The following is a 27,770-nucleotide window of genomic DNA, read 5'->3' on the forward strand; positions in this document are numbered from 1 at the left end:
CTTTCTTGTCCTTCCAGCTGTCCATCCCATTTATTTATCCATCCAACTATTCAGTCCTCTTCTCTTTCTAGTCCATTTCATAGACTTATCGTATTATTCCCTCAGCTATTACAGTTCTCTCTGCTTTGAGATTTCTCTTGAAAACTCTCCAGTAAAGTCTTCCAGAAAAAATAATTTCTGGATGTGTCTGTCCAAGAGTTAAATAGACAGTTGTTTCAAAAGTATAAGTTCCAGACTCTTGGGTTAGCCTTCAAGGCTCTCTGTTAGTCCTCATCTCTCCCTAATTTTACATTGTTTTGGCCACTCTTTCACATCTGTTTGATAGGTGCTAATTACCCCTTTATTGCCTTGATGCCTCTTCTCAGCCTACACCATTCTAAAGAACCTGCTGAGAATTTAATTTTTTCAGTATGGCTGTCTTCATAAAATTTTCCATTCTGACAATTCCTTGACTCTTAACACCTAGATATAATTCTATCAGGTCACAATATTTGGGAACTCTGTGATCTTACAGAGAGACACATGTGTCCATCTAGGGTTGTGTACGGTGAAGAAATAAGGAAGTACATCTGTTAGGGTGTGTTACTTATAGTGGTTCCCCTAGATTAAGGTTTCAGTAGACTCCTCTGCACTTTAGCAAAGCACTGGCAGTGTGATCTCACGGATGTCAAGTGGGAGGGTGTTTTTTTTCATCCATTATTTTGCATATTCAAGGCTGTGAGCCTTAGTGTGTTTAGAGGTGAAAAGCATTGAGTAAATGAAAGATAGCTACTTGTGTTATAGTCTGTTGTCCAATTAAATTCTATATTTGTGCTGTGGTGATGGACATATCTTCATCTGTGCTAGATTTACGTTAATTTGCAGTCTTGATTATGGTAGAAGTGCTACAAAAGCATTTTGTTAAAATGCAAAAATGCCTAGGTTACTGCACAAGGAATAGTAAAATATGATACAGAGACTTAGAAAATATGCTGCCGGTCTCATGGGAGTCATCTTTGCTTTTACTGCTGACAGAATTGCATAGTGCATTGTTCTTGCTGAGCTTTTTGGGAGCAGATTTTTCCCCTTAAAGTCACTTTGCCATTTTATTTTCCTAATGACTTGACATGCTATGCTATGGGAGTGATGAACAGTGTTCTTCACACTACCCTCCCTTGGTTAACTGTACGTCTTCTCCAGCTGCAAAAACAAAAGACACCTTAACCAAAATGCAATTGAAATTGGAATTCAGAAGGAAGGGTGCAGGAACAAGCTAGAGTTAAGAGGCAGGGGTTTGTGTCAGGAAGACGGGCTTGCAGTTACATCCTTATTTTAATTCTAGCTCTAGCCTTTACTCTTTCTGGGTTTGGGACAGTTGAGTTAACTTCTCTGTATTTCGGTTTCCTTATCTCTGGAAATGGGAATAATATAATAGTTCCTACTAAACAGGAGACTGAACCAGTGTTTATTGTTGTAGACAGACATTAACTTTGGATTTAATTTTTATTTCATTAGCAGATTTTCATTGAGCATCTTCTATGGGTCAGATGCTATATTAGATGGTGAATATACAATGGAGACCAATAAGATGCCGTTCTTAATCTTCAAAGGGCTCAAACTCTAATATTGGATTCTTAACTTGTGTCCATGGCTCTGTGTAGAATAGCAAAGGCACAGCAAGTGAGTTGGTGGTAAAATTTTTAGTGCTGGTGGGGCAGGAAATGGTCCTGCTATTGACCTGAAGGAAGAAGCTAACTTCCTAGCCTTGATACACTTCAGAAACTAGAGAAACACGTGGCCTTAAAGACTGTGAAGTAGATTGCCCGTAATGGATTTATTCTCATCCAAGTGAATCCATTTTAAAATGGACTTTAGATTTTAAAGTGGCACATTGATAAGTTTTGGCATCATTATCAAAAAAGAAGACTTTTCCTTGCCTTAATTTCAGAACAATTAACATGCATGTTTTCTTTCATGGTTTTTTTGTTGGTGTTGTTTGTAAAAATAACACCTATTCATTAGAGAAAATTCATGAGAAAATTTTGAATTTTGTCTTGGCAAAAAGAAAGAGGACAATGGGTATATAATAGGTTAACCTGTCTGTAGTGTACCTATAAGTTTAAAAAAAAAAAAAAAGAGGCTAGCAGTCTAATAGAAGATTGAGTAAATAATAAAAATAAAAAATTCACAGAAAAGAAAGAACAATAGCCAGTTAAAAACAGGAAAAGATGCTCACCCTCATTATGGAGTGTGGAAATAACCATTTTTTAGGTATAATATCAAGCATTTATGGGAAGGGAGGAACTACAACACTCAACGTATTTGGGATACGAGTGTGAATTACTTTCACCTTTCTAGAACTAAATCTGGCAAGAAAAATAGCAAAATATCTTTCAAGGGAAATGGTACATATGTACTCTGGAATATCGTGAAGCTAATATATGAATGAGAACTGTGTGATAACCTGGAGAGATTTTCATAATAAATTAAGGGAAAATAAAGCATTTTGCAAAATAAGTTTTAGTATGACTCTACTTTTCTATTTAAAATAAACATATATTTGATTGTGACTATTTGTATGAGACATTAAGGTATGGCAGACAGTCTACCAAAGTATGTTAATGTTGTTTACCTCAGGTCACTAGAATTAGCTAGTTGGGGGAGGGGGATATTACCTTTATATTTGTGTTGATTGATACTTTTGTCATTTTAAAAGAAATAGATAAAAAGCAACAAAAGTTAGGAGGAAGAAAAAAAGTCCTTGGAGTCCCATTACTTAGATGTACAGTATATATATTTTTTGTAAATTGACAAATGCTTACGCAGGCTATTTCAGAGTCTTTAAAAGTACTATCATTTTTTAGCACATTTATAATAGATACATGGATATGCTTATGTTTTAATTCTTTTAGAAACCACTCAGACCATTTTAACACCTTTATTGAGGTATAATTCACATAAAGTTAACTTCTATGTTATTTAAAGTATTATATTAGTTTTGACGTCTCTATATATGCTCATGAAACCATTACCACCATCAAGGTAATGAACGTAACTGGTCACCCCAAAACGTTTCCTCATACCTGTTTATAAATTCCTCTGAGCTGCACTACCCTCCGTCCATTCCAAAGGCAAACACTGATCTGCTTTCTGTCACCATAGATCAGTTTGTATTTATTAGAATGTTTAGAATTTATTAGATTAGTTTGCATTTATTAGAATGTTTAGAATTTATTAGAATTTCTGACTTCATACATAAATGAAGTCAGCATAAACTTTTCTTTGGCTTCTTTCACTCAGTAGGTTTATCCTCATTGTTGCATATGTTAGTAGCTCATTTTTTTTTAAATTACTGATATACTGGGTACCAAGTGGCTCAGTCCATTGAGCGTCCGACTTCGGCTCTGGTCATGATCTCGCAGTTCATGAGTTCAAACCCAGCATCAGGCTATCTGCTGTCAGCACGGAGCCCAATTCAGATTCTCTGTTCCCATTTCTCTGTGCCCCTCCCCCACTCTCTCTCTCAAATAAACATTTAAAAATTTTTTTAAATAATAAAATTACTGATGTACTGTGGATGTATCACAGTTTGTTCACCTGTTGGTGGACATTTAGGTTGTTTCCAGTTTGTAGCTATTATAACAGAGTTCTATGAACATTGGTGTACAGGTGTTTTTGTGGATATATTTTGTCATTTCTCTTGAGTACATAAGAGTGGAATGTCTTCTTTACATATAAATGTACGTTTAACTTTTTAAGAAACTGCGTGCCATTTTCCAGGCATTTGTGCCATTTTACATGGCATTTTACAGCAGTGTGGGAGAATTTGAGGCTGTCCTTTCTCTGGTGAATTTTCTTAACACCTTTCTCCAAAATATATTATGTATATTTTGTGTGGGTCTACTTCTGGATTCTCTGTTTTTCCACGGATCTATTTGTCTTTCTTGATGCCAGTACCACAGTGTCATGATTTCTGAGGCTTGTAATAATTTTTGTAATCAGATAGTATTAAGTCCTCCGACTTTATTCTTCTTTTTCAAATTGTTTGGGCCATTGTAGGTCCTTTGCTTTTTTATGTTAATTTAGTTGTTTTCTTAAATTTTTTAATGTTTATTTTTGAGGGAGAGAGAGACAGAGTGCAAGGGGGTTAGGGGCAGAGAAGGAGGGAGACACAGAATCCAAAGCAGTCTCCAGGCACTCTGAGTTGTCAGCAAAGAGCCTGATGTAGGGCTCAAATCCACGAACTGTGAGATCATGACCTGAGCCGAAGTCAGAAGCTTAGCTAACTGAGCCACCCAGGCACCCTGTTAATTTAGATTTTTTCATTTTTAAGTTTTTTATCTAATTCCAGTACAGTTAACTGTATTAATTTTAGAATCAGTTTTCTCCTCAAATTTTTTTCTACAGAAAAGCCTGTTGGTTGGGGCACCTGGCTGGCTCAGTGGGTAGAGCATGCAGGTTGATCTCATTCAAGCTCTATGTGGGGCGTACAGCTTACTTAAAAAACAAAACAAAACAAAACAAAAAACCTGTTGGAATTTGATTGGGTTTGTGTTGAATCCATAGGTAGAATTGACATCTTACAATATGGAGTCTTCTGACCCATGAACATGGCATATTTTGACATTTGTCTTTTTTAATTCTCTCAGCAGTGTTTTGAAGGTTTTTATTATGTACAAGTGTTTTATAATTTGGTCAAATTCATATCTTTAGATGCTGTTATAAGTGGTATTTTTCATTTCAATTTTTGATTTTTCATTACAAGCATTTGGAAATACAATAGAGTTTTTTTCAATTTCTTATATTGCAATCTTGCTAAAATGCATTTACTAGTTTTATTAGCATTTGTAGAGATTTCTTTGGATGTTCTGTATAAGTACTTATGTTGTTCCTGAACAAAGACCATTCTACTTCCTTTTTTTTTTTTTTTTTTATGTTTATTTATTTTAGGAGAGAGAGAGAGAGACAAAGGGGTTGGGGAGGGGCAGAGAGAGAGGGAGACACAGTATCCAAAGCAGGCTCCAGGCTCTGAGCTGTCAGCACAGAGCCCGACATGGGGCTCGAACTCGGGAATTGTGAGATCATGACCTGAGCCGAAGTCAGTCGCCTAACCAACTGAGCCACCCACGCGCCCCTCTTTTTTTTAATTTTTTTTAAGTTTATTTATTTATTTTGAGAGAGAGGGAGAGTGTGTGAGCATGAGTAGGGTAGGGGCAGAAAGAGAAAGGGAGAGAAAATTCCAAGCAGGCTCCATGCTGACACAGGACAGAGCCCACGGCAGGGTTTGAACCCACAAACTGAGATCACGACCTGAGCCTAAATCAAGAGTCGGACACTTAACCAACTGAGCCATCCAGGCACCCCTCTTGTATTTCATTTCTAACTGGATTTCTTTTTGTTGACTTGCTGCACTAGTTAGTACCTTCAGTATGATACCAACTGGATGAAGTGAAAGTAAATAATTCTTGTTTTTCTCATTCTCAGGAAGAAAACATTCAATCTTTTCATCACTAAATATGATGTTAGCTGTAGGTTCTTGAATTATCTGGTTGAGGAAGTTCTTTTTTATTCCTAATTTCCTGAGAGATTCCTTATTTCAATCAAGAATACAAATTGGATTTTATCAAATATTTTTCCTATATATCTTGAGACAGTCATGGTTTTCTTTTGTTTGTTAACTATTTGCTTTATATTGCTTGATATTTAAATATTAGGCCAAATTTTCCAGGGTCAGGAGTTCAAGCCTGACTCCAAGCTTGCTTTAATAAGCTGGGTAGAGTGTTTACTTTAAAAAAGTAAAATTAAAATATTGGACCAACTTTGCTTTCCTGAAATAAAATTTGCCTCTGATCATTTTATTTTTATTATTATATTTTAGAGTGTGGCTTGCTAAAAATTTATTTAGCTTTTTGACATTAGGTTCATAAGGGATATTGGCATGAAGATTTCTGGTAATTTTCCTATTTGAGCATCTGGGTAATGCTGACTTCATAGAATGAATTGAGAAGTAGTCCCTCCTCTTCAGTTTTCTAGAAAAATTTTGTATAGAATTGATACTGTTTCGGGGCGCCTGGGTGGCGCAGTCGGTTAAGCGTCCGACTTCAGCCAGGTCACGGTCTCGCGGTCTGTGAGTTCGAGCCCCGCGTCAGGCTCTGGGCTGATGGCTCGGAGCCTGGAGCCTGTTTCCGATTCTGTGTCTCCCTCCCTGTCTCTGCCCCTCCCCCGTTCATGCTCTGTCTCTCTCTGTCCCAAAAATAAATAAAAAACGTTGAAAAAATAAATAAATAAATAAATAAAGTTCCCTTTAAAAAAAAAAAAAAAAAGAATTGATACTGTTTCTTCCTCAAATGATTGGTAGAATTGACTGGTGAAACCATGAAAAAAATATGACCCATAGTTATTAGAATTAGCAGACAACATAATTAGTAAGTACAGTTATAACTGCATTTCACATGTTCAAAAAGTAGTGACATCCATGACATAATTAGAAACACATAAATGATGGAAGCAGTAGACAGAAATCAGCCTATAAAAGACTTCAATAGCACAATCAACCAGTTTGACCTAATTGACACAAAACACTCATCAAATAGCAGATGCATGAGGGCAAATGGCAAATGTACCAAGATAGATCATATTGTGGCTTTATAAACAGGTTTTAATAAATTTCAGAGGATTCAATTTAAAGCAAGGATATTCTCTGACCACAGTGTGATTAAAATGGGAATCAGTAAGAAAATTATCTCTAGAAAATCCCCCAAATATTCAGAAACTAAATAACACCCTTCTGAATAACCCAAGAGTAAAAGAGGAAATCAAAGGGAAGTGATCAAGTATTTTCACCTGAACAGAAATGAAAACCCAAATCAGAATTTGTGCTTGAATTCATTTTCTATTGCTGTTATAACAAATCGTCACAATCCGCGTGGCTGAAAACACATAATTATTACCTTACAGGTCAGAAGTTCAAAATCCATTTCATTGGACTAGAGATAGGAACAAAAATGTATTTTTTTCTGGAGACTCTGCTTTTTCCATTTTTATAGAGTCTACCTACATTCTTTGGCCCTGCGTTTTTCTTTATCTTCCAAGCCAGCGCCAAACGTCTCTGATTCTCCTGGTTCCCTCCCACTTGTATAGACCCTTTTGATCCCATTGGATCCACTAGGTTCATTCAGGATACGTGTCTCCTCGTCCTGAGATCCCTTAATCACATTTGCAAAGTCACTTTTGTCATGTAAGGTAACGTATTCACAGGGTTCAGAGATTAGGACATGGACATCTTTGGCGGTACATGGTTCTGCCTACCACAGAGCTAAAGTAATATTAAGGTGGCAGTTTACACCACTAAATAAATACACATATTAGGAGAGAAAAATGGTCTCAAATTCATGACCTCGGCCTCCATCTGGAGAAACTGTTCAAAGAGCAAATTGTGTAAAATGAATTAAAATCTGAGATCCAATGTAAAACTTGGTGTCTATCTGATAACACCATATTGTGTAACTGAAATTTGCAAAAAGAAAAGAACTTAAATGTTCTCAACTCCGGCTCCACATACATATATATGTAAGGTGATAGATGTGTTAATTAACTATGTGGAGGGGATCTTTCCACAGTGTATGCTTATATCAAATCATAATGTACACTCTAAATATCTTACCATTTTTTATGTCCACTATACTTCAGTAAAGCTGAAAATTTTTTTAAAAGAACAAATTAAACCCAAGGGAAATCATAAAAACAACAGGAAAAATTTTAAAATAGAAAACAAAACAAAATCAGATGAAAAAATTATTGAGAATATTAAAAGTATTAACAAACCAAAAAAAATTGTTTTTAAATTTACATTTTTGTTTTGATTCCAGTTAACATAGAGTGTTATATTAGTTTCAGGTGTACAATATAGTGATTCACCATGGAAGTAAAAAATTTTAAATTGTGTTGTAGATGTATATTTTTGGTAGAATGTAAGTCTAGAATCCTCATTTTGTTTTGTTTTGTTTTTGATTCCAGTGCTAGACCCCAGGCAGACCAGCTTATACTATTTAAACTTATGAGAAGAAGTCCTAGAGCATTCTAACATATAATGGGAAGCATAATCACCAAGCCATCCATACATTTCAAATAGTAACCCCTGAGAAGATGCTGAAAAACACAGACAGACTTACTCTCTAGTTTTTCTTTTGGTTGACATCTCTGTGAACCATCTTTTTTACATAGTTTATCACCATTATTCTCTTTTTCTAGTTCATATGAAATCGCCATTGTAACAAAAAAAAAACTTACCCTTCTCTCAACTGGGTTTTTCTTTGCTCTGCCCCAGTTTCTTAGAAAAATCATAAAATTTTCCTAGATTCTCATAATGATCTGTGGAAGAAGAAAAAGATTAGGATCCCCAGCCTCAAGAAACTTTAGATAAAATTCTTGGATATGATGTAATCAGAATGAATGAATGCCAACTTTTAGGATTTCAAAACCAAGAGGAAACAAAGGAAAATAAAATGTGAAAAAAATGATTAAAATGATAGGAAAGAGATTAGAACTGGGTGTTAAGAGTCAGAACTCTCACTGGAAGTTCCATCATGGAACATTCTACTCTTTATGTACAACCCTGTGACAATGTAAAGAGGCCCTTCCTTCCCTTACCGATTGTGAAGTGTCTATTCTTAATAAGGCTTCATAGCCTCTTAGAGTTGGGTTTCTTCAGTTCAGAGACTCAGATGCATCTTAAATCTTAGAACTGAGGAGTTCATGTTCTATTCCAAATGAGTAGAGAGCTAAAAGGGTGACTTTTTATAATCTGGGGTCTCTTATTTGGGTGTTATGTGGCTATAAGATCTTCAACTGATTTGCTTCCTTTAGATACACCTAAACCATCTCATTCTTGGTACTGGATTGGGGTGGTGGGGGGGGGGGGAATGAAAACCTCCTGCCGAACCAGAAAATGGTCTTCACAAATGTAGAAAAGAAGGAAGATAGATTTATTATTGAGTAAGCATTAAGACGTCAATGAGCATCACAGGCAACCCACTAATAAGATGGCAGACAGAAGGAAATCTCACCCTTTCATAAAGCCAGGCAAATATAATTCAATACATACATGTTCTCAAGATAATGATAATTTGTCTTCATGTAGTAGGATTATACCAGCACCGACCGTTGCTATTCTGGTTCATCCCAAATTCTCTTGGTAGTTAGGGTGTCCATCTGTTAGTCAGTTGCCTTTATCCAAAGGAGAAATTAAACTTCTTGTATGTTTGTGATAAGTGTGTAGTTGCCTAGAGGTAACTCTCATGAGGACAAGGAGAGAGATGGCTCCCACACTTTAAATAAAACTTCCTGAGTTGTAAATCTGCCTAGAGTCTTCTTTAAGCATTTAAAAAGATTTACACATATATCAAAGGGATAGAGGAGAGATTTACAAGCTTTCTCTAGGCAGAGAGCTAAGAAAAGGGGAAGTAGAAAAGGTCTTTTTTTCTTTTTGGCACCAGAAAAAAAATTGAAGTTTTATTAACCTTTAGTTTCCTGGGTATCTACTTGACTAGTGAAGAAATAACTAATAAAGTAGAAATAATATAGTAAAGAGAAGCAAGTTTACCAGCATGGTATCTTTAGTAAAAGTGGTTTTCAGATTTATATTAGAAAGCTAGTGGACTATGTTGGGACTAAAAATTTACCTCTCATGGAATCACCTCTTTCACATTCTTTTAACCTATGTGGAATGATGATGTTTTCACGTCTTGTTACAGAGCTAATGTTCTCTCTCATAGAGCTCCATGAGATCTCCTACTTCCTCTGTAATTCAAAAAAGCATATGCTGACTCCAGCCATATGTGGAATCTAAAAAACAAAACAGATGAACATAGGGGAAGAGAAGCAAAAATAAAATAAAAACAGAGGGGGACAAACCATAAGAGACTCTTAAATACAGAGAACAAACAGGGTTGCTGGCGGGGTGTTAGGTGGGGGGATGGGCTAAATGGGTGATGGGCACTAAGGACGACACTTGGGATGAGCACTAGGTGTTATGTGTAAGTGATGAATCAGGAAAATTCTTTCCCTGACATCATTATAACACTATATGTTAACTGATTTGGATTTAATGTAAAAAATAAAAATAAAATAGGGACGCCTGGGTGGCTCCGTCAGTTAAGTGTCTGACTTTTAAGTTCAAAAAAATAAATAAATAAAATAATGAAATAAAAAAGCACAAGCAAAATTCTAATATCCTCCATCAGGTTAATATTTCTTAAATTTTTATTTTAGTAGTATATTTTTATAAAGAGCAGTCCTAAACTATAGAACAAAATACCTTTTCCAGTCATAGAAGATAAAATAAGCTTGAAACAATGAATACAAATCACTTTTAAAAGTTTCACTCTTTTATTTCTTCAAATTTTATATTACTGTTATAAATATTGAAGAATGGAGAAAAGCTCTCCATTGTTCAAAGATACAGTCTGAATATTAGCATTACACTTTTCGTCATTTCCCTCTAGTCTTCATGTAAGTATTTTATATGGTTATAAATGTAGTATGGGCACAATTTTTTATTTTGCCTTTTTTCTTTTTTAACCTAATCTTTTTTTAAGCCCTTGGCCCAGTTTAACTAGCCAAAAGCTAAATCTTTATGACTAGAAACAGATCATAAAAATCTTTGCTGTGACTTGGTCCTGGTCAGTAGATTGAAACATAAGCAATTGATTTCCATCTGAAGGTGGACTTCCTATGGACTAGTCAGGAAAGTTTTTTCTTTCTTCCTACTTTTTTTTTTTTTTTAATATAGAACTGTATTATTCTTAGATTGAGAACCTTATTGTACAACAAAGGTTTTTATGTTTATTTATTTTGAGAGAGAGAGAAAGCCAGGGGGAGAGGCAGAAAGAGAGGAGAGAGAATCCCAAGCAGGCTCCATGCTGTCAGCGCAGAGCCCTATGAGAGGCTCCATCTCCCAAACCTTGAGATCATGACTTGAACCTGAAATCAAGTTTTGGACACATAACCAGTTGAGCCACCCGGGTGCCCTTCTTCCTACTTACTGTTGGCTAAAGTGACTTAATAAAAATCATGCATATCAAACCCTTTTACAGTTCTTTACTTCTTACTATATTTTATTTAGCTTTATCTTTCATGATTTACTTGCTTTCAAATTTTCCTTTTCAAATACTAATCTGTGAAAGTTTTTTTACCCCCTTAATCAAAATTTAGTAGATTGAACATACAGGAATTTTCACTAAGTTGTTTTGTTTTGACAGTTCCTACGGAAAGATCAATACTGCAAAGCTTTACATTCTTGTTTGCAGTTGATTTAAAAAAACAAAAATTAGAAAACTAAATATATAGTGTGCATATACTTGTATCTTTTATTTTTTTTTAATTTTTTAATCTTTATTCATTTTTGAGAGAGAGACAGATTGCAAGCAGGGGAGGAACAGAGAGAGAGGGAGACACAGAATCAGAAGCAGGCTCCAGGCCCTGAGCTGTCAGCACAGAGCCTGACGTGGGGCTCGGCCTCACAAACCGTGAGATCATGACCTGAAGTTGGCCACTTAACCGACTGAGCCACCCAGGCGTCCCTATACTTGTATCTTTTAAATGCTGGCAAGTAGGCGAAAGCATTCAGGTATCTCAGAGATAAGATATTTTTCTAACTTTATATGTGTTTAAATTTTATGAGTGGAGAGCATGTAACTCTCATGAGTTCAAGCTTGCAACTTGGTGTGGAGCCTGTAGCTCTTCGGTAGACCATCTTATAGTTAATCATGTAGTAATAGGAGCCTAATCTAAGGTGTAGGCATTGGGAATGGACTATTTAAGATGGTCTCTTGGATATAATTCTCTTATTCTAGCTAATTCATTATTAATTGTCTTGTTAAATCAGAGCGTTGATGCCTCTGTCTCCCTCCCTTCCTACCTTTTCTTCTCCCAGCTGTAGCACAACCAAAGTTCACTGCACCTCTCCACCAATATGGTAAGAGAGGGATTGTATATCACAATCTCACCAGATACTAGGTATGTGGATATCTGTGTTCAGGTTTTCAAAGACTTGCATATCTGCTAAAGAAGTGTGTGCTTTCTCTCACTTCCTTTTGTGCATTTCTACTTTAAATCAGAACTTTAAGTAGCCACTTAAACAGAGTAACAATTTCTGCTATGTCAGTAGCTCTTTTTTAAAAAGCATGTTAAATGTTTTATGTTGTCCAGGAAAGAAACGTGTGGTTGTTTTTTATGTTTTTGAGTTGTGGGTATGGTTGATATATTCTTGAAAAATCAGTTGATCTACATCTCTGGGTTTTGTTGGTTAGAGGAAACTACTCATGAGTGTATATATCATACCAAAGAATCCTTCATAAAGTGGTCTTCCCTATTCTGTGAATGGAATTTAGAACTAAATTTAAGCATGTATGAAATAAAATTTAAAATAAAATGTATGGGGCACCTGGGTGGCTCAATCAGTTAAGTATCCAACTTCGGCTCAGGTGACGATCTCAGGGTTCGTGAGTTCGAATCCTGCATCAGGCTCTCTGCTGACAGTGTGGAGCCTGCTTCGGATCCTCTGTCCCCTTCTCTCTCTGCCCCTCCCCTTCTCTCTCTCTCTCTCAAAAATAAATAAACATTTAAAAAGTTAAGAAAAATAAAATGTACGTGTCACTCAAACTCTGTAACTCTTCAAAAGGATTCTGCTGTGGAAGCAGAATTAGTTGCAAGCATTTTGAAGAGATGCACATTAAATAGACTGGTTATATGTAGAAGTTCCTTAAAAAAAGAAGAGACCACTACATACATACACACCTGAATATACATATTCAATATAAGACCATGAGACTATAGCAAATTGCCCATGTTTACACCCATGTTTACCAGAATCTTAGTTCCATACTTTGAGAAAATAATTTACTTTGAATAGGTCACCAAGGAAGATTAACAGTGGTCTAATGTCTTTTGTTTATTATAGTCCCTGAGGTGAAGGCTTTTCCATCTAGTTATATCTAGTTATAAAAAAGTGAGGTGTATGTAACAAAGCAGATTTACAGAGTATTTTTTATAATGGTGCAGTAATTTTGAGAATGTTAAATGTTTCCTTTTCCTTGTTCCCCAGAACAGTGTAAGTGTTCATATTGTACTGTTCTTCTGAAAAAAGAGTGGGCTCTTCAGAGAGATTGGTTGGTTTAGTCTTAATGAGTGAATGTTACATTTCTGTAGGGAAACAGTACATGGTAGCCTTCAGCTTTGTGTTTGTTTCTTTTGATAATGTCTCCATTTGCTAAATGGACTTTTCTTTGATTCTTCTCTCTACCTACCTTCCTGTCATACCTTACCTCTCTGTTGACTCATGTGTTGCCTTCAATAGGATCCTTTTTTTTTTTTTTTAACTTTATTCATTCATTTTGAGAGAGAGAGAAAGAGCAAGGAGGGGGCAAGGGAGCAGAGAGGGGCAGGGGGTGGGGGTGCAGAACATCTCAAGAAGGCTCCACTATCAGCACAGAGCGCCATGCAGGGCTTGATCTCACAACCCTGAGATCATGACCTGAGCCGAAGTCAGTCACTTAACTGAGCCACCCAGATGCCTCTGTAAGATCCTTTTAATAGCTTCTTTTTGCTCTCTGATATTTAAATAGTCTTTAAATTGCACATCCAAGTGTTGAATGGTTTTGTGGAATTACAAGTCAAATGAGTTTTTAAAAATCCTTTGTAGGGGCACCTGGGTTGCTTAGTCAGTTAAGCGTCCAGCTCTTGGTTTTGGCTCAGGTTGTGATCTCAAGGTTTGTGAATTCAAGCCCCTGCCCCGCATCAGGCTCTGCACTGTCAGTGCTTGGGATTGATTCTCTGTCTCCCTTTCTCTGCCCCTCCCCTGCTTACTCTCTGTGTCTCTCTCTCAAAATAAGTGGATAAACCTCAAAAAAAAAAAAAAAAAAGAGGAAAGAGAATGCATTTAAAAAAATCTTCTGTGAGCTTAATTTTCCATCTAGAACTTCTGATACAATATAATAATAATTGAGTAAAAATTAGGTTTTCTTTCTTGATTTTCTCCCCAGCAGTATGAACAACTAGACCAACAGGACTGATCTGAAATGAGAACTGAATGTTGTAGAAGTGCTGCCTAGCTAATGAAATCTTAAAGTGTCCTTTTGTTGTCTAGAGGCTTTATTTTATTTTATTTTATTTTATTTTAATGTTTATTGATTTTTGAGAGAGAGAGAGAGGGAGAGCGTGAGTGGGGGAGGGGCAGAGAGAGAGGGAGACGCAGAATCCAAAGCAGGCTCCAGGCTTTGAACTGTCAGCACAGAGCCCGACACGGGGCTCGAACTCACAAACCATGAGATCATGACCTGAGCCAAAGCCGGATGCTTAACCGACTGAGTCACCCAGGCGCCCCTAAGGCTTTAAAAAAACAGAAGCTGGAATTTGATATTTTTTGTAGCTTAGGTATCATCTAACCTCACTCTTAACCTTTGTGGTTGAATATGCAAGGGACCTGAGATGTGTGACTTGCTTTAGGTCACATAGTTAATTAATAATAGAAGCAGACCCACGTCTAGAATTGGCTGGTAGGCCAATTTCTTGTATAGATACCACATACTGAATTATATGCCTGGCTATGTCCTAACCATGAAACAGGATGAACCTAAACCACTGGTTGAAAGGCTGTATGTGCTGATGTGAACAATTTGTGCCTAAGATACATGCCATTGCAGTGTCTGGGCCACAGCTACCCAGTTATTGACTTGATCATTCTGCTGTTTCTTCTGTATGGGTGAAGCCCTCATTTGGCGTGCTAAATTTGAATACAGGTATCATTTAGACTTAGTATTATCAAACATGACTTTGCAGTGGGAAGTAATGGCCCTAATCTTGTATTTCAGCTCAGACAGCTGTAACTGCACCAAAGATGTGGAAAAAACCAAAAGATCGGACCCGAACCACTGAAGAGGTGTTGGAGGCAGAAGTGGAGGTAAGGGGCAGCAGTAAATCTCTTTAGCTGATGTTAGGAATTGTGGGGCCATTTTCAAGACAAGTGTATATTTTTATCTCTTTTTTGAGATCCTGTTTTTCAAGGAAACGTGAGCACATAGTCTGATTTTTTTTTTTTTTTTATTATTTTTTTTAGTCCACAGAATTTTAAAAAGATTGTTGGTAGCATGTTCAGTTTCATCAATTTCTTGTCTATCAAAATGTCTCTTCAGCAAAACTAAGTTACTGTTTAATTTTGGGTTAATCCCTTAACCCCATCAGTTGAATTTGTCCTTATATTAACTGGATGGAAAGACTAATCTGGTAAAGAATAATGGAAAGTTTTTTCAAATACCCATTAGCAGTAGTGATAGAAATCGTCAGGTACATTTTAGGGAAATTCATTTTGGATATGTCTTCTTCTAACTGGATCCCAGGAATATAACTTTTCACATATGATTTGCCTGTTTGAACTAAACCATTCCATATTTTGCTATAGGTTACAGCACAACAGGAGACAATGTGAGGCAGAAACAAGGGCAGAGTCAGTCCGAAGGAGTGTTCTAACAGATTCATAGTCTATAATCTTCATATCCTGAATGTTATATACTGAATCTTATAAATCAAGAGTAATCTAAAACATCTGTACGTTGCTTTTTTCTTGAACTCTTAATGTCTGCTTTATTAAAATAGTTCTTATAAGTGTATAGGGTGTTAACATTAAAATATAGAAATTATTTTAAAGTGATTTTAAATACATTTATTTCAAAAGGCTTTTCTATCTAGTTATAATTCTTACCCTTCCGAAGCAGTTCACAGTACCCCTTTGTTACTTCCCCCTGTCCTGTCACTGCTCTTACATGATGCTCTACTGATGTCACAGTTAGTCCCATAGCAACCACTAAAATGTTTCACGGAAGCGATTTCAATGTGGTTATCAGGGGATAAGAATTAGCAGGAATTTGTAGAGGGCCAAATAGTTGCTGCACGTGTCTTGCAGTTTAACAAGAAAATGTTGCTCCTACAGAGAATAAAATACCTCCAGAGACAGGGGAGTCCCATACATTCCTGGTATAGCTGTAAGAGCTTCCTAACCTGGTTACTCTTTAGATTCCGCTATTTTTTATTCATTTTCTTGTTATACTTTATGTTCCTTTGCTAGATTTCTAAGCATTACTGAATTAAATGGGAAGGCCACCACTACTGTGCCTGCAGATATTCATTCTCTTCTTTAGATCAGAGGTTGGCAAACATTTCCTGTAACCGTTCAGATAGTAAATAGTTTAGATTTTGTGGGCTGTATGATCCCTGTCACAGTTCTCCATTCTGTTGTTGTAGGCCACATGCAGCCACAGATAATGTGTAAGCAAATAATTGTGACTAAATTCCAGTAAAACTTTATTGGTCAACATTGAATTTAAATTTCATGTAATATTCATGAAAGTATATAGTATTCTTTGGAATTTTTTCAGCTACTACAAATGCAGAAACCATCCTTACCTCGCATACAATACAGAAACAGTTGATGGGCCAAATTTGGCCCATGAGCGATTATTTGCTAAAGCCTGCTTCACATTGTTATTCTTCATACATGAGAACTGTTTCAGCTCATTTTGAATCCATCACTTTTTTCTTTACTTTATGGTTTAAAGTATTTTTGATTATTTGCACACACTTTTTTTTTTTTTTTTTGCCTCCAGATATCCTAATTCCTTGTCTTTCCTAAATTTGAGCATTTATTAGAGTAGTTTAGTATATACTGGGGTCATTATCTTTGTTTTCACTGATTATCAAGCTCTCCTTTTCTTAATAGATCTTTCTCAGCCTTTCAAAGAATGTGTTTCAGGTTCCAGCATATTTTTGGTTATATATTGGGTTATATCACTGCAAATATTTTATCAAATTCTATAAATTGTAGTCTACAAGGATAACTAGAAGGATGATTCATCTTAAAATTGATGCTCAGGGCATCTTTAAAATACCTTTTTAAATTTTAGTGTATTTCCTCTGTTATCACATACATAGTTGTTGGTCTGCTTTTCTAGCACTTTAAAAACTCATGAGTTAAATAGGCAGTTTTATCAACTAAATTCTTCTTTTCAAGTTCCTATAAAAGTTTAACATTTTACAGTCCAGCCCATAAGGTGTTTTCTTTGCTTCAAGCTGGTTTTCTTAGTAAACAGTTTAGAAACTGTTAGACAGTTACAAACTAGTTTAATATAGCGTCATCCAGCTGAAAGAAAAATAATCATCATAAATACTTAATGCAGCTAATTTTGTGGATTTCCTTGAAAAATATCCTTCTAACAGTGTACCTCAGACACTTCCGTGGTTCTGTGTTCTCTAAAGTATCGTTTGTCTTCCATGGAAACAAATTTCTTTATACTTCTTTTTCTAGTTAGAAATTAACTTTCCAAGTAATACATTCTCTGCTTTATAGCCAACAGATTTTCTCTTGTTGATTTTAGGTACAGAGTAGAGGACATAATATATTTTTTTTTCTCTAAAATAACATTTTTCTTCATTTTACATGATCTGAAATCATTTCAGCTTTTGTCTTCTTGAAATTTTTACATCTTTCTTTTGATTTTTTCCATACAATGTTTTCCTTTTAGGGGAGTGGGGGAAAGCAAACGTGCACATAGGTGTGTGTGTGTGTGTGCATGTTTGCATGAACTTTTTCTTTTCGTTATAGAAGCAAATCCGAAAAACCATCTGTTTCTATTTACAGCATTTGAAAATGTAGTCTTTTCCCATGATCCGATGTAGTTTAGAAGAAAATTTATTAGTATTATACCTGTTAAGATATTTCGTTTATATAACAAAGTAGGATTTGTAACTCCTTAATTTTTTGAAAAAACAATTTTATAAAGCAATTAGGGTAACCACTTGCTTATGTATATGACATTTTTAAAAAAAAATTTTAATGTTTGTTTTTGAGAGAGAGTACGCACATGAGTTTGGGAGGGGCAAAGAGGGCAATACAGATAATTTCAAGCAGGCCCCACACTTTCAGAGCAGAGCCTGATGCGGGGCTTAAACCCACAAACTGTGAGATCATGACCTGAGCCTAAATCAAGAGTTGGACACTCAATGGACTGAACCTCCCAGGTGCCCCTACGTAAATGACATTCCTTCATACAGTTCTCTGTTGAATGAATTCAACAGAGCTTCTATTTTTGGCTCTTCTGGCGTGAATCTGTCAGTTAGAATGCCTACTTCCTCTGAGTGTTTGTTCCAAAGAATTGTTTTTAGAGTACTTACCTTTCATGATAAAGAAGAACTTAAAGTTCATAGAGAACTTTGCCTCAGGGAGTTTTGACGGTTCATATATAGCCCTCAAGAAATTAATTTTTCTTTGATATCTGAAACTATGGTGGTCAAAAATCTGGTGAATAACCTCCATTCCATTTTGCTTTTTAAAAGTAGGATGCACTAGAACCCAGATTTCTCTGTAGAGGAATATGTGCCAAGCACTTTTCCATATGTAATTTGAATAAGGTCACAACCATAGAGAATTCTGAGAACAAGCAAACAAAAATAGATTTTAACTAACAGGTGGCTTCCTTGTAAAATGAGGGATAATCAGCTTTTGGGGGCCCAGATGCTCTAGTCATCAAAATCTCCATTTAGCATCAAGAGGGCAGCACAAAAAATACCCTCTAGTGTTTCTTTTTATATTTGTTGAGCATTAATGGCAGAGGTAGGAGTGCTTGATTTAGATTTCTGACTAGGACTCTTTCGTGTCCATCAAGTACTAGGATTAACAGTTCTTTCCATTCTAACCTTTGGTACATTTAGATTTCATTAGTCATGTTAAAGCATTTCAGTAGCCATATGACTTGTCTTCGGTATCCCAAGAGATGAAATGAGAAAAGTGTTTTAAATAAACCTAGCATTCTAGTGCCATGTGCTGAACACAGACATCCTTTTTTTGAGTGACATGTTTTCCCCTGCCTTTTGAGGGGATACGTGTAGGTCTTTATGCATATTTACATGATAAAAATGATGTAACCTCTGTGCTCACTTATGCTTTAGCCTAAAGCTGAAGAGGAGCTTTCAGGCGACAAAGTACTTGAATCTGAACAGGATAAAATGAGCCAAGGGTTTCATCCTGGAAGAGAACCCTCCGACCTAAAAAAAGTAAAAACTGTGGAAGAAAATGGAGAAGAAGCTGAGCCTGTACGTAATGGTGCTGAGAGTATTTCTGAGGGTGAAGGAGTAGATGCTAATTCAGGCTCCACTGATAGTTCTGGTGAAGGGGTGACATTCTCATTCAAACCAGGTAAGTCTATCCCATCCCCCCCCCCCACCTTCCTATGTGTGTCTTATCTATTCACCTTACAGAAATGTTGGCTCCTGTGGAGAAATATTGGATGGAAGGAAGAGTCTCGTCACAGAGTAATATTTACAGAATAGATTAGCAGGCATAAGTTAGTGACTAGCAAATCCAGAGTTCTGTGTGGGCGGAAGTGATATCTGATGCTGGTATTCTGCTTTACTGGCATTGGAAGAGCTGCTGGCAGAGGATTTCAGTCGGTGCTAGTCTGGTGGGACTCAACAAGAGAAATTGAATTTTATTTAGTTTACTTGAAAGGACTATTTCGGTGCTATTTTGTGTTCATCATTTCACAAGCCTTAATCACTTAACCCTTACTACATGCAATGCACTGACATTTTTTACTGTATTCTCTTCTTTTAAAAATGTTGGGTTAGGGGTGCCTGGGTGGCTCAAGTCGGTTAAGCATCCGACTTCAGCTCAGGTCACGATCTCGCGGTCCGTGAGTTCGAGCCCCGCGTCGGGCTCTGGGCTGATGGCTCAGAGCCTGGAGCCTGCTTCTGGTTCTGTGTCTCCCTCTCTCTCTGCCCCTCCCCCGTTCATGCTCTGTCTCTTTCTGTCTCAAAAATAAATAAACATTAAAAAAAAAAAGTTAGAAAAAAAAAAAATGTTGGGTTACAGGGTCCCTGGCCAGCTCAGTCAGGAGAGCATGCGACTCTTGATCATAGGAGTCTTGGTCATAATAAGTTCAAGCCCCACATTGCGCATGGAGTCTACTTAAGGGGAAGAAAAGAAAAAAAGAATTTAACAATGTTGGTTATAATTCACTAAATTAATTTCACAACAGAAATTTGTTGACAGAAATCACTCTGTAGAACGGAACTGTGATAATCAGAAGCAGTTGCTATGTACCTGCGGTGCTGTGCCCTGTGAAATCCATGCTATGTCTCAGAGGGTGTTTCATCTTTAGGTACTGTCCAAATACAAAACCTCTATCCCAGTATATGTGAACTGCGGTTGACTTTGAGATTAATAGAGAGGTTTGCATGGATATGTGGGGCAGGGTGGTTCATTTGATAGAAAGTTTGGGATGAGTGCAGTTTTTCTTAGCCAAATCTGAGTGACTTCTGTGTGAGGTAGGGTTGGATTGTAAAATGTCAGACCTCAAAAATAATCCATAGACCGTGTTTTTCAAACTGCTGTTTTTAACCCTTTTAATAGGTTGTGAAATTAGTGAGATACAACCAGCATTTGTTACAATAGAGAACAGAGGCGCACCTTGGTGGCTCACTCAGTTGAGTGTCCAACTTTGGCTCGGGTCATGACCTCATAGTTCATGGGTCCGGGACCCACGTCGGGCTCTGCACTGACAGTGTGCAGCTTGCTTGGGCTTCTCTCTATCTCTCCTTTCTCTCTGCTCTCCCCCCCATTCGTGCTTTCTCTCTCAAAATAAATAAACTTACAAAAATTTTTTAAATAAAATGGAGAACGGTAAAAAAATGTCAGTGCATTACTGGAGTAAGGGTAGACAGTGTTTTAAGAAACTTTTGTATCTTTTATATATGTATTTGTTCTGGGTCATAAAGTCATTATATTTCTTATTGTGAGTTGTAGTCAAAAATGTTTGAAAGTCACTGATTATTGATACCACCTTAATATACTGGTCTTTTCACTACCAGTAAACTGCTGCTAATGGGTTTTATAAAATTGTAAGGCCATGCTATAGTAAGTTTTTTTTTTAACTTTAAGGATTCAATGTACTGAAATTACTTCTGAAAATCTAGGCTTGTATCATATCACGAAGTACTTGTGGCTACCAACAGTCCTTCAGGAGATTGAGACGCTTATCATGTTTAGGACCATGTCAGCTATATCTCTGGGGGTGGGGGGGGGGAGTGTATTTTTAGTAACCTCTATGCCCAGTGTGGGGCTCAAACTGCCTCCCCCAAGATCGGAAGTCGCATGCTCTACGAACTGAGCCAGCCAGGCACCCCCTGTCAGTTATATTCTTATCCTTCTATTTGGCAAGGAAGAAGTGCACAACTATAGACCCCAACTGTATTGAAACACTAAACTGCCTTTTGCCTCTGTAACATACACTAGCAATAACTAGAAAAAGGGCAGTTTAAAATTTAGATCTCAGGGGCCCCTGTGTGGCTTGGTCAGTTAAGCATCTGACTTTGACTCAGGTTATGATCTTGCAGTTTGTGGGTTTGAGCCCCGCATCAGGCTCTGTGCTGACAGCTCAGAGCCTGGAGCCTGCTTTGGGTTCTATGTCCCCCTCTCCCTCCTCCTCTCTCCCATTCATGCTCTGTCTCTCTCTCAAAAATAAATAAACATTGAAAAAAATTTTTAAATGAAAATAAAATTTAGATCCCAATAAACTGTCTGCCTTTTAATGAATACAATAAGGTAATGAGGATTTGGTTGAAAATATCTGCAGTGTTCTCACAGGCCATCATGAGTCTATCACCTCCACCTTAAAAACCACTGATGTAAAGTAATATTATCATGAAGTGATCTGGGGCATGGGTTTGATGAAAGTTTTGTTAATTAAAAGAAAAATGCTGTGGGGCGCCTGGGTGGCGCAGTCGGTTAAGCCTCCGACTTCAGCCAGGTCACGATCTCTCGGTCCGTGAGTTCGAGCCCCGCGTCAGGCTCTGGGCTGATGGCTCGGAGCCTGGAGCCTGTTTCCGATTCTGTGTCTCCCTCTCTCTCTGCCCCTCCCCCGTTCATGCTATGTCTCTCTCTGTCCCAAAAATAAATAAAAAAACGTTGAAAAAAAAATTTAAAAAAAAAAAAAAAAAAAGAAAAATGCTGTGACTTGCTTTTATGATCCAACAAAAATTTCAAGAAATTCTCCAACTTTATATAATGAAATTAGGATTATGAGAAATGATAGCTGTAACAATAGTCATAGTAACAAAGTAACGCTATGGCAAAAAACTAATTTAAAATTAATATTAAACATATTAACTCTGAGGAGTGCCTGACTGGCTTGGTCAAGAGAGCATGCGACTCTTGATCTCGGTGTCATGAGTTCAATCCCCACATTGAATGTAGAGATTACTTCAATAAATGCAACTTATAAAAAATCAAGAATGTGTCAGGATTTTTGAAGAATATGTGCCTTCCCAGTTTTGTCTCAGCAAGCAAGTACATTATTTTCTTCACAGTAAACTGTAGTCAGCAGTGCTAAGGGGTTATTATCCAAAATACATAAAGAACTCATACAACTCCACAAAACAAACCCCAAATAATCCAAGTTCAAAAATGGGCAGAGGACTTGAATAGACACATGAGAAGATGCTCAACATCACTAATTACCAGGGAACTACGAATCAAAACCACGATGAGATACCACCTCACACCAGTCAGAATGACTAGCATCAAAAGCAAGAAATAAGTAACAGTGTTGGTGAGGTTATGAAGAGGGAACCCCCATGCACTACTGGTGGGAATAAAACCATTGCCATTGTAGCTACTATAGAAAACAGTATGGGCGTTTCTCAAAAAATTAAAAATAGAAATACCATATGAGTTAGTAATTCTACTTTTGGGTATTTACCCAAGGAGAACAAAAATAGAAATTCAAAAAGATACATGCACCCTCATGTTTATTGCAGCATTGTTTACAATAGCCAAGATATGTAAGCAACCTGTGTGTCCACTGATAAAGGAATGGATGACAAAGATGTGTGTGTATACATGAGTATGTGCATGCATGTGTGTATACACACACTCTGAAGCATTACTCAACTGTAAAAAAAAAGAATGAAATCTTGCCATTTGCACCAACATGGATGGTCCTGGAGGGTATTTTGCATAGTGAAATAAGTCAGACAGAAAAAGACAAATACCATACGATTTCACTTCATATGTGGACTCTAAAAAACAAACAAATAGAAAAACAAATAGACTGATAAATACAGAGAACAACCTGTGATTGCCAGAGGGGAGGTTGATGAGGGGTTGGCAAGAATGGTGAACAGATGAAGAAGGTCAGACTCCCAGTTGCAAAATGAATAAGTCACAGGGATGAAAAGTACAGCACAGGGAATATAGTCCATAAGATTACATTAACTTCATACGGTGACAGGATGCTTAACTACACCTACTGTGGTGAGCCTTTAGTAATGTATAGAATTGTCGAGCCACTGTCTTGTGTACCTGAGATGAATACAATATTGTAAGTCAACTATACTTCCAAAATAGAATAAACCATTGTCGGGGGAAAAAAACGTATTTAACTGCTTAGCCGTTTCAGAATCTTAAATAAGTTATTTGTGTTTGTTTTGTGTCCTTTGCCTTTTCCCCCCAAAATATTTCCAAGTGAACAACCAAGGAATCCTTTTATATGAAACCAAAGGGTATTATTAGATTCCTTGTTTCTGAGATACCGAAGGGCTTGGTAGTTTATATTAAGTGGTTTCTGTAATAATCAGTTTACTATCCAAAGGTATCCAGAAGGGATAAAGGAACAAATGGCAGTTTGAAATTTTTACATGACATTTTGTGACTGTAGCTCAGTGTTTGCTTTGTGTTTGTCTGTGACAAAGTAAAGTCAGTACTGTAATCTAATTTGTACTCTTACTGGTTATACATATAATGACCCTATAGACACTTGTCTGCCTACATCCCTTTTTCTAGATTCCTGGAAGCCTGCTGATACTGAGGGCAAGAAGCAGTATGACAGGGAGTTTTTGCTGGACTTTCAGTTCATGCCAGCCTGTATACAGAAACCAGAGGGCCTGCCTCCCATCAGTGACGTGGTTCTGGACAAAGTAAGCAACATACTCAGAGAAAGCTATGTCTTTCTGGTGGGAACTGGTTTTATCAGTACAAATATATGAAGTATGAGCAATTTTTAGGAATTGTTAGACTGAATGTATTTGAATTCTAATATATGTTCATGTATTATAGTTTTCCTACATAGTGCTGTTGGATTTGAGGTTTACTATAGATTGCTGTAACCTTGGGGTTTGGCCCATATTTGAGTGGTGAAGTTTTAAAATTGATTGTCTGCTTATTCCAGTTGTTGCCTAGTGATATGGTGAAAAACGTTTGTCTGTTGGGCTACTATGGCTAAAGTGATATGGAGCTCTTTCTTCACTATTCTAAAATTTCAGTATAGAATTAGAATGGCATTGAGGACAGGTCAGATTGTATCTCAGAATTTCCCTAATACATACTTACAGTGATTCATCTTCACTTTTGGCAAATAAATAGGCACCCTTTCTTTTAACATCTGATCCTAATGGTGCATACAGGAAATTAGTACAGTGTTTATTTTGTCTTTATTAAATTAAAAAGAGTAGAGCCAGATGTGTATCTGCCCAAGTAACTACACACACACACACACACACACACACACAGACACACACACACAGACACACGTGTGTGTGTGTGTGTGTGTCTGTGTGTGTGTGTGTGTGTGTGTGTGTGTATATATATATGTCAATGATGAACCAGTGCTGGTGACCAGTGCTGGTGACCAAGCTTAAAATACTTTTGTTTTGGGGCGCCTGGGTAGCTCAGTCGGTTGAGCGTCCGACTTCGGCTCAGGTCATGATCTCACAGTCTGTGGGTTCGAGCCCCGCATCAGGCTCTGTGCTGACCGCTTGCTCAGAGCCTGGAGCCTGCTTCAGATTCTGTGTGTCCTCTCTCTGCCCCTCCCCTGCTCACACTTTGTCTCACTCTGTTTCTCAAAAATAAATAAATGTAAAAAAAAAATTTTTTTTAATAAAAAATTAAAAAAAAATAAAATACTTTTGTTTTAAAAAGAAACTATTAATCTTTAGTGACGTGTAGATGGTAACTATCTTACAGAAGGAGATCTCCCTCTTTTTGAGATTCCCAGCAGCTGCTTATCCAGACCATATTTGTATTAGTTTCCTCTTTTAAAGCAATAGGTTTTCTTATTTCTCTTGGTATCTAAATCTCTCTTAGGTACTTATTTGGTAGCGCTCATTTGAGACTACTTTACAAGGGGAGGTTTTATATACACTTAAATTAGATTATCCTCTAGGAAATATCTCTTCTTGTCTTCCTAATAGTTTTCTGACTGCATCCGTTTATTAGTTGATTTCTCCCTGAGCTACTTAGCTTTTTTAGTCTGTAGTCACATTATATGTCTATACCTCCAATTAATAAGGCAAACCAAGTGAGATTTTAAATGGTGTTCACACATGAAAAATATCTCCTTTAGAGACTTACTGTCACTCAAAATACATACTTTACTAACTGTAAGGCAACAGCAAGAAAATCAAAATGAGCTATGGCAGGATTCCTCTAGATAAGTTGCTATGATGTCCTGGTGAATATCCTGGAAAAAAATCCCCAAATTTGCTCCTAGTTCATTGGTTCTCATAGCTCTTCTTGTGCCATTGTGCTGGTCCTGAGTGTCTGGTAAGCCAGTCTACTGATTGTGTTTAGCCTCCCCTCGGGAATTTTTAGGCCTAATCAGTCCCAGGGCACCAGAAAGCGATTGCTGACCTAAGGGCTCTAAGGCTAGTCTGGAGGAGGGACCATGGTTCACATAGGACTTCGCTCGCTCAGAAAGCCAGTGCTTATCATTTTAGCTGATCCATCTTTTCTGTCTAGGTTTTTGCCTTTTTGGCACTGAACGCTTTGGAACTTGTGTTAAGCTTTCCTTTGCTTCTTCGTGCAGATCAACCAACCCAAATTGCCAATGCGAACTCTGGATCCTCGGATTTTGCCTCGAGGACCAGATTTTACTCCAGCCTTTGCAGATTTTGGAAGGCAAACCCCTGGTGGAAGAGGTGTACCTGTAAGTGCAAGTTTCCTACAACCCAGTTAGTTACAAACTGTCATAGACTTCATGACATCTTGTCTCACAGCAAGAGAACGGCTTTTTTTCATTGATTCTTCTAACCAAGAAGTGGAAGAGGTGAAGACTCTCCTTTTTTCCATACTAACATTAAAGCAAATAAAGAATACATTTGAGTCATTTTTACTTGAGAGAAGTTGGTCTGCATTAATTTGGTCTCGATTTTTTTTTCATATGTTTTTCCATTGAAATGAACTGCAGATGGATTAAAAATAGAGCCGAACTTAAATAGGATTTCTGTTTTGTTTTGAGGTGCCCTGATACAGTTGAGATCTCTGATGACATTCAGCTAATGGTCATCTCTTTGTCTTTGTTTCTACAGATTTGCAAAGCGCAGAGCAGGCATGGATCGCCAATTCTGGAACAGAGCAAAGCCCCAGCTTGCGCTCCACTGGCGATGTCGCACCCACCCCTGAAGAGCCTGCCTCTTGGGGTGCGCTGAATCTTTTTTTTTTTTCTTTTTTTTTTTTAACAAGAGTCTCTGGTGTTACGATATTTTCTGTTTTGTTCTTCTCACTTACTGTAGGTTGTGAAGTCAAAATATGAACAAATGACACGTACAAAAGAGTGCAGTATTCGTAAACTGCAGGTTGCCTTTACACCCCCAGTAGCAGGCTCTTCAGCGGTAGAAGTGACATCACCAGTGGAGTTATGCTGGGGCACTGCCCTGTGCAGGATGCGGCAGGCTGTGCCTACTCCATGCTTTGTAGACTTGCAGAAAGCATGGGGGAAAGTTGCCAATGATGTGAATACCTTTTTTTCCCCCACGTTGGAATGGTATTGAGAGCGCTTCATTGAAACTTGGGGAGGAGCTGGGGGTTTGATATTCACTTGCAGATCACCTTGTTAAGACAACTTTATTTTATGTTTGTAAAAATATTTTTATTTAAGGTGACACTTTTTATTTCCCCATCACCTTTTTATTTCTGGAATGGCAACTTTTGAAACCTGTTTCGAAATAAGACTGTATCATCAGAAACTACTGCCACTTGGTAGAGATTTGAATTATTTGTTGTTTGCCTGCAGCCAGACACTAATTGAAAATACCTCAGTGCCTACAATGTGTTGGAGGCTTTGCAAAACCTACAGAAAATATCCGTAATTTGAAGCATATTCTTTAGTGAGCATCAACATCTTAAAGGTATCTCTGTGTGTGATATTCTGTTCTCACACAGGATTGAAATTGAATCTTTATTTTCTGTAAATACTAAATTAAAATTTTTTTCTAAAGAGTGAAAGTCTTTCACCAGAAAGTCTTTCACCAGAAAGTCTTAGAAAGCAGCTTTCTAGAAACCATTTGATGCTTTATTTTTCAGCATTTCCGTTTTTGGTGATTTAAAGTTGTGTTTCTGTTAGCGTTTATTTGTGTTTTAGTTTCGGTTTTGATTTATATCTTCGTTTTGCCACACATTGGAAATAACGTCGGTGCTGTTTTGATTTCTCTCTGGTTAACAGCATCTGTCCTTATCATACTGCTCTGTGTTGTTCGCATGTCCTTCACAGAAGGTATGATTTGTTGCGCCTCCTCTTGCAGCGTGTGCTGTCCCTTTTTATCACCAGCTCGCTATAGAATTAGGTATAGCTAAAAGGAAATACTGTGAATTGAGAATAAGCTCCATTTCTTTTAAAATACTGAAATTAGAAAATGAATTTTGAAACTATCACAATGTATGTTTGCCCACTAATCTACATGCTTACTTGTATCAT

General features: G+C 37.1%; 1 protein-coding gene across 18 annotated transcripts in view; it reads left to right on the top strand.

The window, feature by feature from the left end:
- Positions 1–27,770, top strand: part of EIF4G3 (eukaryotic translation initiation factor 4 gamma 3) — a 316,517-nt gene that overhangs the window by 213,916 nt on the left and 74,831 nt on the right. For 13 of the 18 annotated variants that reach the window (XM_049617900.1, XM_049617884.1, XM_049617888.1 and 10 more), the window contains 5 exons: positions 14,847–14,935; positions 18,973–19,219; positions 23,864–23,997; positions 25,884–26,003; positions 26,386–26,496. In XM_049617900.1, the coding sequence (XP_049473857.1) occupies positions 14,847–14,935; positions 18,973–19,219; positions 23,864–23,997; positions 25,884–26,003; positions 26,386–26,496 (701 nt within the window). The remainder of the gene's footprint in view (positions 1–14,846; positions 14,936–18,972; positions 19,220–23,863; positions 23,998–25,883; positions 26,004–26,385; positions 26,497–27,770) is intronic. The other 5 variants (XM_049617889.1, XM_049617895.1, XM_049617903.1 and 2 more) reach the window with 1 other exon arrangement.

The sequence above is a fragment of the Panthera uncia genome, assembly GCF_023721935.1.
Source record: "Panthera uncia isolate 11264 chromosome C1 unlocalized genomic scaffold, Puncia_PCG_1.0 HiC_scaffold_4, whole genome shotgun sequence".
Classification (NCBI taxonomy): domain Eukaryota; kingdom Metazoa; phylum Chordata; class Mammalia; order Carnivora; family Felidae; genus Panthera; species Panthera uncia.